Source organism: Balaenoptera ricei, chromosome 13 (assembly GCF_028023285.1).
Source record: "Balaenoptera ricei isolate mBalRic1 chromosome 13, mBalRic1.hap2, whole genome shotgun sequence".
Lineage (NCBI taxonomy): Eukaryota > Metazoa > Chordata > Mammalia > Artiodactyla > Balaenopteridae > Balaenoptera > Balaenoptera ricei.
In genome coordinates, this window is record NC_082651.1 from 11,466,361 (window position 1) to 11,481,253 (window position 14,893).

Below are 14,893 nucleotides of genomic sequence, written 5' to 3' on the forward strand. Positions count from 1 at the left end.
ATAGCATCTTAATTTCTTTGGTAACTTCTTTGGTAATTTCCTTATGTCTTTAGGTAAATGCAAGTTATTGACTATTTATCTCAATATGCATTAGGCCAATGCCCTGAACTCAATTAGTAATTTTAGAAAATATGTTTAAGAAATCATGGGTAGTTGATTCCCTGTTGACACCAAGGATTTGTCAGAGAAGCGTGAAACTCTGGACACTGTACCCATATAGTTTAAGCGAGTTACCCTGTAGGGCCTTGTGGTTTACAATATCATGTGATTTACACAAGCCAGTTGATAAAGATTCGAGTTTTTAAATCACAACACAGTTTGAATCATGCCACTTGGTTCTGGCCTATGTTTAGGTTTAAAGACACCTAAATGTTAGCTGAGATCATGATACCAATTGACCCATAAGATAAGGGGGAGGAATGTTAGAAGTTCCAACCATTTTAGCCTCTTTAGAAAACAAAGTTTGTATGAACTAACAAGTTTTGCAAAAACAAAACAAGTTTGCAAAAACTCCATATTTGCACTTTGCATTTACATTGGATAAAATCAGGAAAAAGATGCGAAGCCACATTTTAAACCCTAAATCACAAAACAACTTAATTTATTAGTTTTCCTTTCCTAGGAGCATTAAATACATTTGAATTCAAATTTTAAATTATTTTAATTTGTATTATAAAGTAATTTTAGAACAGTTTAATTTTTGGTCAGAAGTCCTTAGATTTTAAGTGTGTAACCAGATCTTTAAAATGTGTCCTTTTTACCAAAAAAAAAATGAAGACTTGTTTTTTCCCCCTAATGGCCTTTTTACAACTACTAACTGCTGGCCTATTGTAAATTTGCATATCTTAAAAAAAATTTTTTTGACTAGGTAGAGACACTAAGAACATTAAATGAAGTTAGAATTCCCTGGTTCCCATCTGATTTTCTTAAGAAAATAGAATATAGAAATACTGTTTAAATGAATATTTTGTTGTTTTACATATTTTATACTTGTGGGGGCCAGACTTTATAAACTGATTTGTTAGTTCAAGTTTTTATCTGGAAGGCACCTGTGTCAAGGAGAAAATCATTTCAAGACCTAGTTTCCTTAGCATTTTAATACATTTGTGCAAGCGGAGAGTTTTTCATAGACTTTGTTAAAAGAAAAAAGGTGATCGTTAAGCTTGAAATTCCTTTTTTTCCTCCACCCTAGTGAGTCTTTTTGTTTGTTATGTTTGTTTGGTTTATTTATTTATTTTTTTTAGGGGATAGCACATTTAAAGCATAAAGAATTTTTCCTTGATTTCTTAATTCTGGGAGGACATTTAAGTCTCCATTCAGAATTTAAGGAATGCATAGCGTTCACTTTAAAACAATTCATTTAACAATTCATTGAGAAATCGTTGCTTGTATCAGTTTGCTTGGGCTGCCATAACAAAGTCTCACACACTGGGGGGCTTAGACAACAGAAATCTATTTTCTCACAATTCTGGAGGCAGGAAGTGCAGGATCAAGGTGTTGTCTGGCAGGCCTGTGTCCTTGGCTCCTAAATGATTGTCTTCTGTGTCTTCACACCATCTTCCTTCCTTGCGTGTCTGTGTGCAAATCTCCTTTTCTTAGGAGGGCACCAGTCATACGGGATTAGGGCCCACCTAATGACCTCCTTTTAGTCTAATTACCTCTTCAGAGGCTCCATCTCCAAAATACAGGCACACTTAGAGGTGCTGGGAGTTAAGCCTTCAACAAATGAAATTTCAGGGAACACAGGTCAGCCCGTAACTCCTGTTTTGGGGGTTCTGTCCTTAGACTGTTGCCTTCTCTAGAGCTTTCTTCTATGGTTTACCGTCCCCCACGCCCCAATACTACTCATCTTCGGAAGTCATATTCGTATTATTAGTCTATCAAAATCTCAAACTTGAACATTTACGCCGAACGCACAGAACCGCCATGGTTCTGGTTCAGCTGCTGCCCTTTCCCCTTCACACGATGCGACTCCACCTGGTCTGAGGCTGCAAAGCCACAGCAGGACGACAGTGACAAACCTCACCTGTGCAGTACTCTTACTTTCTAATGCCCTGGGGACATTCAACCAAAGTAGCTCTTGACCTTCTGAGCAGGTGAGAGGGGGCCAAAGAGGTGAGCAGATACCCTTGTGACACACCCATGACCTTGGCTGCCATTGGCTGGCTCGTGACTGGAGTCCACAGGTCTGGGTCCCCCGCCCTGAGCCCTGCTCAGTTTTGCCGCCTGGGTCGTGATCCTATTTGTAAATTAAATGAGCCCAGCACTCATCTAGTTTGAAAAAAGGAATCCATCTGAGTCACAGATTTTATTAGAGCTTCATGGATGTGGCAAGAAGGCGCCCGTGAACTCATGGCTTAGCAGACTTCCCCAGTAGTTTATCTTTTACAAAACAGCGATGTCAATTTAAATACCGTTACCAGGGCAAACACATCTTTAGGGAAGACAGCCAATCAGATTTGTTGGCTTTTAGGGATCGCAGGTTATCTTTTATAGGAGATAGCGGTCATTTCTGATGTCTGGGTGTCCAAAGACTCCTTTGTTTAACCAACACTTTCAAAGACAGTTTTAATAACAGAAAGCCAAACAGAATTTCATGCTTCACGACGGTCTCCCCTCAGTACAGGCAGGGAGATCGCTAGTTCTGTGAACATGCTCGCTTTCCCCCTTGATCAGCAGTTATGGGCAGGTGTGGTGTCCAGGGCTAAGCACTGGGATTCTATTAGTGCCCAAAGTGTTAGACTTAAATCTAGTGTTAAACTGAGAAACATGAAACTTACAGATGTGGAAAGAAAAGGGCTGCATAGAATTATTAACAAAGAATATGGAGAATAATATGTCTACAACAAGGGTTGGTACCCAATGGTCCACAGGCTAAATATGGCCACTGCCTGTTTTTTCTAAAGTTTTACTGGAACACAGCCATGCTTATTCATTTGTGTATTGTTTATGGCTGCTTTCATGCTATAATGGCAGAACTGAATAGTTGAAATGGAGACCATATTGTCCACAAAACCTAACTCTCTGGCCCTTTACAGAAAAAGTTTGCTGACCCCTGATCTCCAACATAAAGTACCAGATGGGTACAAATTCTTTCTTGACACAAAATTACCATGCTTTTGATTCTCTTTGTCCTTTCTTGTTCTATAGAATCTTCTGGATTAAAAGATGTGAGCCCTGTGATAGTGATGGATTCTCCGTTGGTTGAGGTTACTTGATGGCTGATGTGTTGGCTGGATTCTTGTCAGTAGGTCCCCCCAAACCCTATTTGTGGTTGTCACGTCAGTGTCTCCCTACCTTCTGATGGTGGAGCTCACGTAGCCCAGGTCCTGGATCCAAGTTATCACATCATCTAATTTTCTAACGCTGCCCTTCCCCCTCAGCGGATGCTACACATTTTGGCTATTAAGACATGTCTATGCATTTTGCTTCTAACTGTAAAGACCCAGGAACTAAGATATCCTAAGACATATAAGAGTGTTTTTCATCCAACTTGATGGACTCATGTTCTTTCATGTTCTTAGGACCATCTGACTCTTCAGGAAAATAGCAACGTGAATGTTTAATATCACTCAGGGTTTTGTCTGATTCAGGCTCCTCACTCAAATGAGGGCACACTTCTGACGAGGCTGCGGCTTTCTCTTTGCCTGGGTGTCTGTTGGTGGCAGTTCCCCATCATCTTTCTTGCATAAACCACTATGGTGGCACCTGTAGAACCATGATTCGTTGTTTACTTCTGAAAACTTGAAATGGAGACCTACTCATTTCCAGGCCTCTAAATGAGAAGCATTCTAGGATTTAAAAACTCCACTCTGGGACTTCCCTGGTGGCTCAGTGGTTAAGAATCTGCCTGCCAATGCAGGGGACATGGGTTCGATCCCTGGTCCGGGAAGATCCCACATGCTGTGGAGCAATTAAGCCCATGCACCACAACTACTGAGCCTGCGCTCTAGAGCCCGCGAGCCACAACTACTGAGCCCACACGCCTAGAGCCCGTGCTGCACGACAAGAGAAGCCACCGCAATGAGAAGCCCACGCACCGCAACGAAGCATAGCCCCTGCTCTCTGCAACTAGAGAAAGCCGGTGCAGCAACGAAGACCCAAGGCAGCCAAAAATAAATAAATAAATAAATAAATAAATTAATTAATTAATTAATTTAAAAAAACAACTCAGCCTTCAAAAAAAAAAAATGCCCAATAAAACTTCACCCCAGTCTTTAACAGCTGTCTCAGCTATACCTGATCTGTACCTGCAATTTATTACAGCAACTTTCTTTAAAGTTTGCAAAGCATTCAACTTGGTTTTCAAAGGAGCAGCAACACTCCGTGTACAATCTGATTTCATCCGTTGATGTGACTGATATTTCTTTAAGTTGTATGTAACAGGAGGTTCACGCCTAAACAGATTTGAGAACCAGCCCAGTGGACTCGTGGTCAGCATCCTGGTGAGGGAGAGGCGCATGGGGTGATGGAGAATAGCCTGCTGGCTCCGGGCATTCAGCAGGTCAAGGGCATCACCTCCGCAGTTGGGTGGGTCCCGGCCGGTCAAGAAAGTGCCCACTGTACTTTGGCCCGGGGTGATGGGCCAACTTGTTATAGAGGCTGTTGCTTTGAGTGAGTCCCTGAGAAGGGGCAGGGAGGGAGGGTAGGCAGAGAAGAACATAGGGGTTCAAGGGGAAGGGTGTGGATTATACCTACCTTGGAGGCTTCGTGAGAAGGAAGGGGAGGTTGGGTTGAGCCTGGAAAGGTAGGTCAGGCAGACATTGAAAGCAGTGATGGCTGAGTGAGGAGGAAAGTGAGGTGGAAGGCAGGGAGTGAGGCGGTGGCGTCTGTGAACTAGCAAAGTCACATGCGTGGGTTGGCTGCCTTGGGCTGGCTCGGGGCTGAGTGAGGACAAGCAGGAGGCTGTGCCACCCACTGGCCCCTTGGCCTTGGGCCTTCGTCCTTTGAGGCTTCACATCTTCACCTGTGAAACGCAGATCCAAGAGTCCGTGCTGGCTTTGTTTCACCCGTTGAACCTTAGTGTCACAGCAGCTATGTATTTGGGGGCCCTTTTTTCATTGCAGACAAAACGAACTTTCTACGCTTGGCTGACCTCCTCAACATCCAGGTGGTCACCATCAACATCAAGAGACACCCGCTGGAAGCCTGGATGCCTCGGGTATACCAGTCGTCCCCAAGCCTCTTGGTTCAGAAGATGGTTCGGCACAGGCAAGTGAGACGGGGCCGGTTTTCTCCCAAATTGCTTTGAAAATCGAGGCATCTGTTGATGCTGTCTGGACTGAATGCGTTTCATCCCTGAAGCTATAAATCATTCCCCTGCTCACTGCTTGTGGTTTCTTGGGAAGGCATGGAAATGGTTCTGGACATGCGATGTTTAACCTTACCCAGAGGACAGGTTTCTAGATTATGCTTCCTTCTTCAGTGTTTTTTTTTTTTTTTTAATGCTCAAGGGCCACCGACTGGCTGTGCTTTTCTGAGCCAGGGAAGCTGACCACTCTCTGATTTCAGGAAGTTCCTGCCCCATCAGAGTCATTAGGAAGTTGATGTCAAATATGGCATTTTGACTCTGTAAAGTATCTGGTAAGAAGACATGAGTTAGAGTTACTGGAATGACCGTTAAGAATGCCAATTAATTGTTTTATTCCCAAGTAGATGGACTCCAGAAGAGTCCTTTATCCCGGTTGGAGAGTTTATTTTTACTATGTGTGGCCTGGAACACCCTATCAGCAGAGGCTCCCCTCTTGCCTTCTTTGAATTTAATGTTTCATAAAAGTGAATGGTTCACTTGGGAGATTGGGATTGACATGTATACACTGATGTGTATAAAATGGATGACTAATAAGAACCTGCTGCATAAAAAAATAAATGAAATAAAATTCAAAAATTCAAAAAAAAAAAAAAAAGCGAATGGTTCAGAAGTCCTTGAAAGTAGCCCAGCCTATGATGTAGGTAAATATCCCTTTTAGCTCCCATATTTTATATTTACGAAGGCCCTTTATGTAGAGGCTCCTTTCCATTCATCTCAATATTGAACTACTGATGTGTTTCACACAGTGGATGTTTGTGAATCCACATGCGGCATCCAGGGCTGGGACCTAGAGTCTGCAGCTTCCCCAGGACAATAGGGTAGGAGCCCCCGCTCCCCCCTTCCTGTGGCCTCGCCCAGGGTTCACCCAGGATTCTCTGGAGCCCAGGGCACAGATGCCTGTGAGGGGCAACCTGCTCTGTAATTGAAAAGTTGAGTCAGAGCCCAACTGTCATATTTTTTTCACCCCTTTACACCCCAGACTTGGTGAGAAAGTGGGGCACGTCAGTCCCCTGGAAGACTTGTGTGCAATAGGAGTAAAGAGTTTTTCAGAAGCTTTCTGAGTTAAGGATGTTAATTTTCCAGGGTCAAGTAGTCAAGGTGTAATGGTCCTGGGCTAAGCCCTAAACCTTCTCTTTGCCCCCAATTCCACCCAGCCTTTCATCTGATCCAGGTACTGTGCCCAAAAGGCGAACCTGGGAAAACTAGGCCTCTGTTCTTCCCCCTCACTCTGTCTTCTTTTTCTCCTTGGTGGGAAAGGCTGTACCAGTGTACCAGTGTCAGTGAGAGGCAGGTGAATTTCAGAGCCCTGACCATGGTGGAACCTTTCCTTCCATGATGAGTGAGTAGGTGTGTGTGTGTGTGTTGGCGGGATGGGGGGTGGTGAGTATCTCACATTCATCACACTGACAGGAAACACAGTAGTTCCTGTAGAGCTCTGAACCTGCTTTTTTTTTTTTTTTTTTTACTGAAATGTATGATAACAGAATCTTTTCTTTTTTCCCTCCTGGCAGGATTTTTGTCTGGGTTTATGATGTCATCATTCTAATAAATGCCATATTCATTGCTTTGGATGAGAAAAACCCCTTAATTTCCTATGCAGAATGGCTTTTCCTTTCTCTCTATATTATTGAAATTCTCCTGAAATTGTACACGTACGAACCCAGAGCCTATTTTGGAAGGAAGCAGTTCTGGAACTGGTGAGTCTGTGTGTTTTGGGGAGGGGGCTGTGGGTGAAGAGAGGGGCTTTCTGTCACACTTTGGGGAATAAAGTTGTGGAGTGTTTCAAGCTCCATCTGCCTAGTTTTGAGGCTTTTTTTAAAAAAATAAACTTCTTTATTTATTTATTTATTTATTTTTGTCTGTGTTGGGTCTTTGTTGCTGTGCGCGGGTTTTCTCTAGCTGCGGCGAGCGGGGGCTACTCTTTGTTGTGGTGCGCGGGCATCTCATTGCAGTGGCTTCCCTTGTTGCGGAGCACGGACTCTAGGCACGCAGGCTTCAGCAGTTGTGGCATGTGGGCTCAGTAGTTGTGGCTCGTGGGCTCTAGAGCACAGGCCCAGTAGTTGTGGCGCACGGGCTCAGTTGCTCCGCGGCATGTGGGATCTTCCCGGACCAGGGCTCGAACCCGTGTCCCCTGCATTGGCAGGCGGATTCTTAACCACTGCGCCACCAGGGAAGCCCGAGGTTTCTTATAATGAAGTCTTGAGGGCAGGGGAACATCTGGTTGTCAAAGCTGTTATTTAGGAGGACAGTTTGAGTGACTGGCTAAAATTAGAATCACCGATCATGGCATCTTGGACTTGGAAAGGATCTTAGAATGTCTCACCCAATGAGACAATTCCTTCCATGGTTGCCCGACCCGCTCCCTACTCTTGTTATCGGAAAACTTGGCCCGCGTGGCTGGACGATGAGGACCCTTAGCAAGCTCTTTCCCGGGCTGGATGTTTCTCCTGTGACCTTCTTTGCTCCAGGCTCTGTACCTCCCGGTCTTAAACCATCACCCACATGCTGCAGACCATCTCGAGTACCACTGAATGTCAGCCATCACGGGATACTCAACTTCAGTAGTGCACAGCTCAGCAGGGTTGCATCTCTGTGGTCACTGCTCCCAGTGCCAAGAAACTCACTAAGGTGTGCGTGTGGCCAGGTGGCCAGTGTTGTCCAAGGCAGTGGCACCGTTGTGAGAAAGAAAAGTCACGGCATGATGAATTTCCCCTTTAATTAAAAAGTTGCAGGGAATTCCCTGGCGGTTCAGCAGTTAGGACTCTGTGCTTTCACTGTCAAGTGTGTGGGTTCAATCCCTGGTAGGGGAACTAAGATCCCCCAAGCCGCACGGCATGGCCAGATAAATTAAAATAATAGTAATAAAATAAATAAATAAATAAATAAATAAAGTTGCAATGCATTTAGTAAGATGAATACCAAGAAAGATTACACTGTGTATTCTGAAAATGTGTCAAAGTTTTCTTGCAAGTATATAGTTATGTTGGAAGACAGAGTGATATGAATTAGCTGATTCCTACAAATTTCCTTGGGTGGTTCATTGCAGCAGCCAGTAAATGATCGAACACAGTGTTTCTTTTTTATTCTTTTTTATTTATTTATTTATTTATTTATTTATGGCTGTGTTGGGTCTTCGTTTCTGTGCGAGGGCTTTCTCTAGTCGTGGCAAGCGGGGGCCACTCTTCATCGCGGTGCGCGGGCCTCTCACTATCGTGGCCTCTCTTGTTGCGGAGCACAGGCTCCAGACGCGCAGGCTCAGTAATTGTGGCTCACGGGCCTAGTTGCTCTGCGGCATGTGGGATCTTCCCAGACCAGGGCTCGAACCCGTGTCCCCTATATTAGCAGGCACATTCTCAACCAGTGCGCCACCAGGGAAGCCCAAACACAGTGTTTCTTGCTTTGTACCTGCTGTCCTAAAAATGATGGAAGTCAGTTTGATGGCTGGATCATTGCTTTGCGTAAGAGACTGGATTCCGAGTTTTCTCAGGATTCATTGTATCCTGAGCTTGACAGGCCTTTCCCTTGATGCCTCACTGACGTTGCTTCTCCTTAGGTTTGATACTCTGATCATCATCGCAGCCCTGGTGGCCACTGTGGCCAACACCACCATTCAGTCAGGTCAGTGTCACCGGCTCTCAGCTTCCCCGCCTCCCGGGAGCGTGTGTTCAATCAGTAAACTTTGTAGAACATCCGTGGTGTACCATTAGGGTGTTTGGGGCGAGGCAGTTGGGGACATAGGAGAATTAGTAAAACTATTCCACTTTCTGGAGAGGGATGGTAGCTTTGTTTATGTCTGGCTGTATGGTAGAGATTTCATTTGTAGGTATCACCACACCAAACACTCACCTGGTCATCTCTCCAAACTGCCCTTGGTCTCAGGGCTCATCCTTGACCCTCTGCCCATGTTGGCCCCCAACCCAGGGTCCAGCTGTAGCAGGAACTCTGCATCAGCCTCTGCCCACCACCCTCTCCTTTCTCCCCTCCTCTGGCTCCCCTACATGTGCCACCACTGCCTTGCACACTCCTTCCTGTAGACGGCGGAGGGGATTATTTAGAGATAGAGCAGCTTCTTAACATGACTATGAAATGAATGCTGGGTGGGGAGGAAGGGCTTGCTGAAATGTGTTCTGTAGAACGGGATCCACAGTCAGTTCTTGATGATGGTCTGAAGTCTGTTCCTACACTCGTGCTTCTTAGTTCTAGGGCTGGAGGGGATGCTCAGCTTGGCGCTGATTTGCTGGGGGAGTTACTGATTGAAGGCAGTCCTCACTTCCTCGTTGCTCAGAGCCATCACCCTGTTCTTGAAGTGAAATGCATAGTTCCCCAGGACCCACAGAGTCTCAGACCTCACTGCATAAAAGGGACAAGCCAGAGGCTCTCCGAAACCGGAATGTTAGTTGGTTGTGTTCTTTTTCCAGCGAGAAAATACAACAGTCAGCAGATACTGGATATTGTCTTGATTTTGAGAATACTCCGGCTCTTACGGGTCATTGTCAGCATTCAGAGGTAAAGATGAAGCCATGGGAAACAGCTGCACCCGGGCAGTTCCCCATATTGGGGCTTGACAGAAACCACCCTGCCTGGGAACTATAAACACGCCCAGCTGTGAACCCCAGGATATAACTTGTATAGAGGACCTGGGTTCTCTGGGGGCGGTGGGGAGGGGCAGGGAGCCCAAGAAGGTGGTGAAGAGCCTCCAAGTGCAGCTCTCTGAGGGCAGGGATTCTGTCTGTCACTTTCAACCTGTGACGTGGTCCCTCAACTGTGCCTGCAGCCTGGTGACTGGACAGTGGTCATGACGGCAGCTGATGCTAACGGAGCGCGCTAACCATTGTCTTGTTAAATCCCTCCAGCAATCCTTGATGTAGGGGCTTTAATGATCTTTAGTTCCTGAGTGATGACAGTGAAGCTCAGAGAGGTTAAGTAGTTCCCCCAGTGGTGCACAGCTAGAAAGAGGCAGAACTAGGACGCAAGCCTAGGAGTCTGATCCCTAAACCTGGAAAAACCCACCCTGTTTTGGATAGGCCAGGTTCCTTTCAAGGAGTGTGTGGAATGCCTCCATCTGAGGACTGGCCTGCTCCCCCGCAAAATAAGTAGGGGAGCAGGCTGGGTCAGCTAAGTCTCCAGGTCAGCTTTAATACAGGCTGAATTTTTGATGAAGAAAAAGGTTGGGGGAAGAAAGCACATGAGGGTGGGTGGATGGTTTTTCAGCCTCAGTACCCACCTGTGTCATACTAGTGAAACTCTCTGTGGTTACCATTCTTATGTTTTTAAAAACGGTCTTGCTTTGTTTTGCTTCAGGGGAAACTCAAGTTAACTCCCCCCTCAGTTCAGTAGATGGACTGATGCTGACAAAATTGTAAGGGCAGATTCCTGACAGCATTTACAGCACAGATCCAGGACTGGGGGGAGGGGCGTTAAACCAAACGTGCTAGTGTGGTGTCAGTTTTACTTACATCTTCCCTCTGCCTTGTGTCGGAAACTTTGTTTTATCCCAGATTCCGGGTGATCGTGACCACCTTAATTAACATCGGCCCCACGATGCTGACGTTTGGCGGCCTGGTCTTGGTGAGTGTTCTGTTCCTATTCTACGTGAAGCAAGCGATAAGATGTTCATTCTTAGCAGGTCTCTGTGAGCCTTATTTTAAGTGAGGGAAAGAAAGGGACATGAAGTCAATGAGATTCAAGGGGTTTCTAGGAGCTATTTTTAGAAATATCAAGTGTGTAGAAACACGGGGCATATAGCTGACCCTGGTGGTCCGGTGGTTAAGACTCCACGCTTCCACTGCGGGGAGCATGGGTTTGATCCCTGGTCGGGGAACTAAGATCCTATATGCCGCGTGGTGCCGCCAAAAAAATCCAAAAAAACAAAAAACAACAAAACAAATGAGGTAAAGACCCAAATTTATTATTTTTTTCCTTAGAGGCCTAACTATTGATATTATTTATTGAGTATTTAACCCACTAACTTGCTAACAGCATCATTTTGTCTTTGCAAACGGAGACCACAGCAGAGGTCCAGGTGTGGTCCAGCTGGCCGTGCCCCCTGTCCCTGAACAGCCCAGTGGCCGGTGGGCTGACCCATCCCACCCTGTTCCTGCTGCTGCTGGAACTTGTGGCCGTGGGGAAAGCCATCCCCACAATGAGGGTAGCAGCCCTTTCTGCTGGCCACTGTCGCAGGCTGACCCGTGTCCACGTCCTCCTGCCTCCCCTCATCCCGCCTGCCCACTCGTGACTGGTGCCGCCCACCCTAGGTGGTCTACTACGTGTTTGCCATCATCGGGATGGAAGTGTTCCACGGCAAAGTCCACTTCTTTGACCCCGGTTCCACCAGTCCTGATGCCCTGGTGTGTGGGAACCCAGCCTTAAAAGACTCCGCGTTTGCCCGAGGCAGGTACTGCAGGAACAACTTCAATGACTTGCCCGCCTCTCTCATCCTGCTGACAGAGCTCACGGTGGTTAACCAGTGGCACAATATCCTTTCCGAGGAGGCGGGCGCGGCAGGGGACACTGAGAGCACCTTCCGGGAGGGTTAGGTCTTGGCTCCTTGAAGGCTTGGTTCCTTAGCTTCGCACTCCTCGCGGACGGCTTTGCCCTCGTGACTCACCAGGCGGCAAAGCTGTATTTCATCGGCTTCCACGTCGTGGTCGTCATCCTCATTGTTAAGTGAGTTTGCTCCTGCCGGGTGGGCCGTTCCAGATCCCCCCTCTCAGATCTACAGCTGCTCGCACCTCCCTCCTCCCTGGCTCCACCCTTGAGTACCTTGTGGGTGGGTCCCATCTCTCCTGCTAGATGTTAAGGCACCAGAAGGGAGGCATCTTACTTTTGTTCACGTCTGTGTTCTTCAGTGTCAGCCAGCCGTGCACGTCAGTATATAATATACATCTCATAGCCTCGCCAATTGTTTGGGTCAGAAGGGCTCTGAGGTCCTGGCCGGTCTCCCTACCCTTCCCCGGTGGGATAAATCTCCTTTAGAGCATCCTTGTGAATTGTGTCCACCCTTTGATGAAATCTGTGCAACTCCTGGGACTCATTAGAATCTATATGAGTCAATTTCCTTGTCGTCCAGCTCTGGTCCTCACCTGCCCTTGCGCACGTAGAATGGAAATGTGCTTACTGGTTAATTTTCTTCATTGGTTCCAGTTCTGTCCTGACTTCTCTTCCGGGGAGAACTCAGTCACCGTTTGAAAGCTGCTATGACATCTCACTACTCCAGAGGGCTTTCCTTCCTGCTTACCAATCTCTGATTCTAGCTCCCCTGTTCCTTGTGGGACCTGAATTTGAGTCCCCTTGATCCCTGTTTTTTTTTTCCCCCCAGAGATGTTTTCTGGTTGTCGTATCCCTCTTACAGCCTGGGGCCCACAATTCTTGGGGTGACAGCCCAGCCCCGGGCTTTCCTTGCCACATCAGGGCTGCTTTGGCCACCATCCTGCTGATTTTGGCTCAAGAACGTCCCAGCAGAGGGAGGGGAGGGGAAAACTGCTCAGGGCTGCTTGTCCTGCACCGTCTGAATGGAATATGTAGTGGGAACGAGAGAGGAATGCTTCTGAGTGATTCTTAGAGAGGTTTCCAGAATGCTGGGATAGGCTGAGGCAATGTGAAAAGCTGTAGGGGTTTTTCAGCTATTCCCCCAAAAGCATGCGAGTGTGGTGACAGCCCTGGGCTCCATCAGCATCATGTTAAGTCAGAAGTGGTGAAGGGATTGGGATTCCCTACTCACAAGTTGCAGGTCAGTGTGCATGTACGTCATGTGTATATACTGACAATGTATGCCTTGGGTCCGAGACAAAGACAGTTTATTCCTCATGGCAGAAGCTGCAGCCAGGGCAATACTTGGGGCAGCTCCCTGAGCCCTGATCCCCACTGCACAGTGAGGTGAGGGCCAGTTGGATGCGCTGCATTGCAGGAGGGGACCTCCAAAATGAGGAAACCCCGATCTGTGTAGCTGGGGAGACCTGCCCATCCTCCCCTCTGGAAAGAGAGAGAAAAAGAGAAAGACCTTATTTTTACTCTTGAATGTAAGCAAGTCTCCGGGGAGGGCAAAATGAAGTCTTTGCTACCCTAGTGGTCGCTGGGGAGGAGACGGTAAGTAACAGTAAGCTTTACTATTGTGGAGCATATCCGGAGACACCCATATTGTGTGGACCAAAAAGTTCGTTTGGGTTTTTCCATGCCACAGACCACCCGAACGAACTTTTTGGCCAGCCCAACATACCCCTAAATTGGCTCTCAGTGCCTTTGCTCAGAGGACCCAGACTGTGCAATAACACAAGATATTCATGGAGAATTGTCTACCAACAATTATGTGGCCTAAGCTTCCCCTTAAAGTTGAGCTCACTCGAGTGTATTTTGGAGCTCACTTTGGCAGCACATGCACTAAAACCGTACAGAGAAGATTAGCGTGGCCCCTGTACAAGGATGACATGCAAATTGGTGAGGCATTCCATATTCTTGCAATATAGGGGGAGGGGATTAAGAGGTACAAACTGTTAGGTATAAAATAAGCTGCAAGGAAATATTGTACAGCACTGGGAATATAACCAATATTTTACAATAACTATAAATGGAGTAAACCTTTAAAAATTGTGAATCAAAAAAAAACCCCCTCTTTTTTCTTCTTAATAGTCACCGTTTAAATACGACGTAGAGGAAGAATGATTTTCCGAATGAAAGAAAGTTGTGCCTGATGCTTAAGAGACATTTTGTCATTTCTTCCCCATGTTGTGTTTTCTTTGCAAAGATGGGCGGCCTTTTTATTTGGGTTTGAACACTCTTTGGAGCCATGATTTCCCATCACCTAGACCATGGCTGACTAGATGTAAAACCCTCTGCCTTTTACTTTTTCTCAGTATTTTCATAGCATTCATCTTGGAAGCATTTTTTGTGGCATATTCGTTAGAAAAAAGTGAAGTGGAAACTGCCATTGAGAAGAAGATTCAAGAGCTTGGAGTTGGGGTCCAAGAGTGAGTAGCATTTCCCGACGTGGCTCATGGACTTTGGAAGCAGGATGTTCATGGCGGGGTGGGTCCTGATCACATTTAACCCCCGAGACCCCAAGGCAACCACCCTGGTCCTGGGTGCCAGTTCTCAGGGACCCTCGCTGGCTACATGGGTGACATGGGGCCATGGCTGGGAGGACAGAGGGGAACTCAGCTGAGGGACCCGGCTGTGTTCACACCATCTCTTCCTCCCCGAAGGGAAGAAGTGCAGGATGGGAAGCTCATTGACAACGTGGACGCCAAGGACAGTGGCTTCAGTGGGGACGATGGAGACAACAAAAGGAAGGCCTTGAAAGGACTGTACTTTAGAATTGCATCAAAAAGTAAGTTTTAACCCAACTCGAAACTTCCTCCAATCCATCCTCCTCACAGCAGTCAGTGAGATGTTTCCAGAATGCAAAACCGACCTTCAGGGGCTTCCCGTGTCTCAAGGGCGCCTGCCGTGGCCTCTAGGGGCCACATGCGTGGTTCCCTCAATATCTCAGCCCATCTTCCTTCCCCCAGGACCCCCCATGCCTCTGCCCTTTAGCCCTGCTGTCCCTTTACTTCTTTGGCTCCCCTGCTCCATCCTGCCACAGGGCCT

General features: G+C 46.8%; 1 protein-coding gene and 1 pseudogene across 1 annotated transcript in view; both read left to right on the forward strand.

Annotated features, from left to right (window-relative positions):
- LOC132376865 (two pore channel protein 2-like) overlaps nt 1-14,893 on the forward strand; it is a 39,730-nt gene that overhangs the window by 23,232 nt on the left and 1,605 nt on the right. The window contains exons 10-18 of the mRNA XM_059942765.1: nt 5,067-5,211; nt 6,823-7,008; nt 8,865-8,929; nt 9,730-9,817; nt 10,810-10,879; nt 11,566-11,785; nt 11,887-11,977; nt 14,161-14,274; nt 14,509-14,633. Of these exons, the coding sequence (XP_059798748.1) occupies nt 5,067-5,211; nt 6,823-7,008; nt 8,865-8,929; nt 9,730-9,817; nt 10,810-10,879; nt 11,566-11,785; nt 11,887-11,977; nt 14,161-14,274; nt 14,509-14,633 (1,104 nt within the window). The remainder of the gene's footprint in view (nt 1-5,066; nt 5,212-6,822; nt 7,009-8,864; nt 8,930-9,729; nt 9,818-10,809; nt 10,880-11,565; nt 11,786-11,886; nt 11,978-14,160; nt 14,275-14,508; nt 14,634-14,893) is intronic.
- LOC132347172 (U6 spliceosomal RNA) lies at nt 13,666-13,764 on the forward strand (annotated as a pseudogene).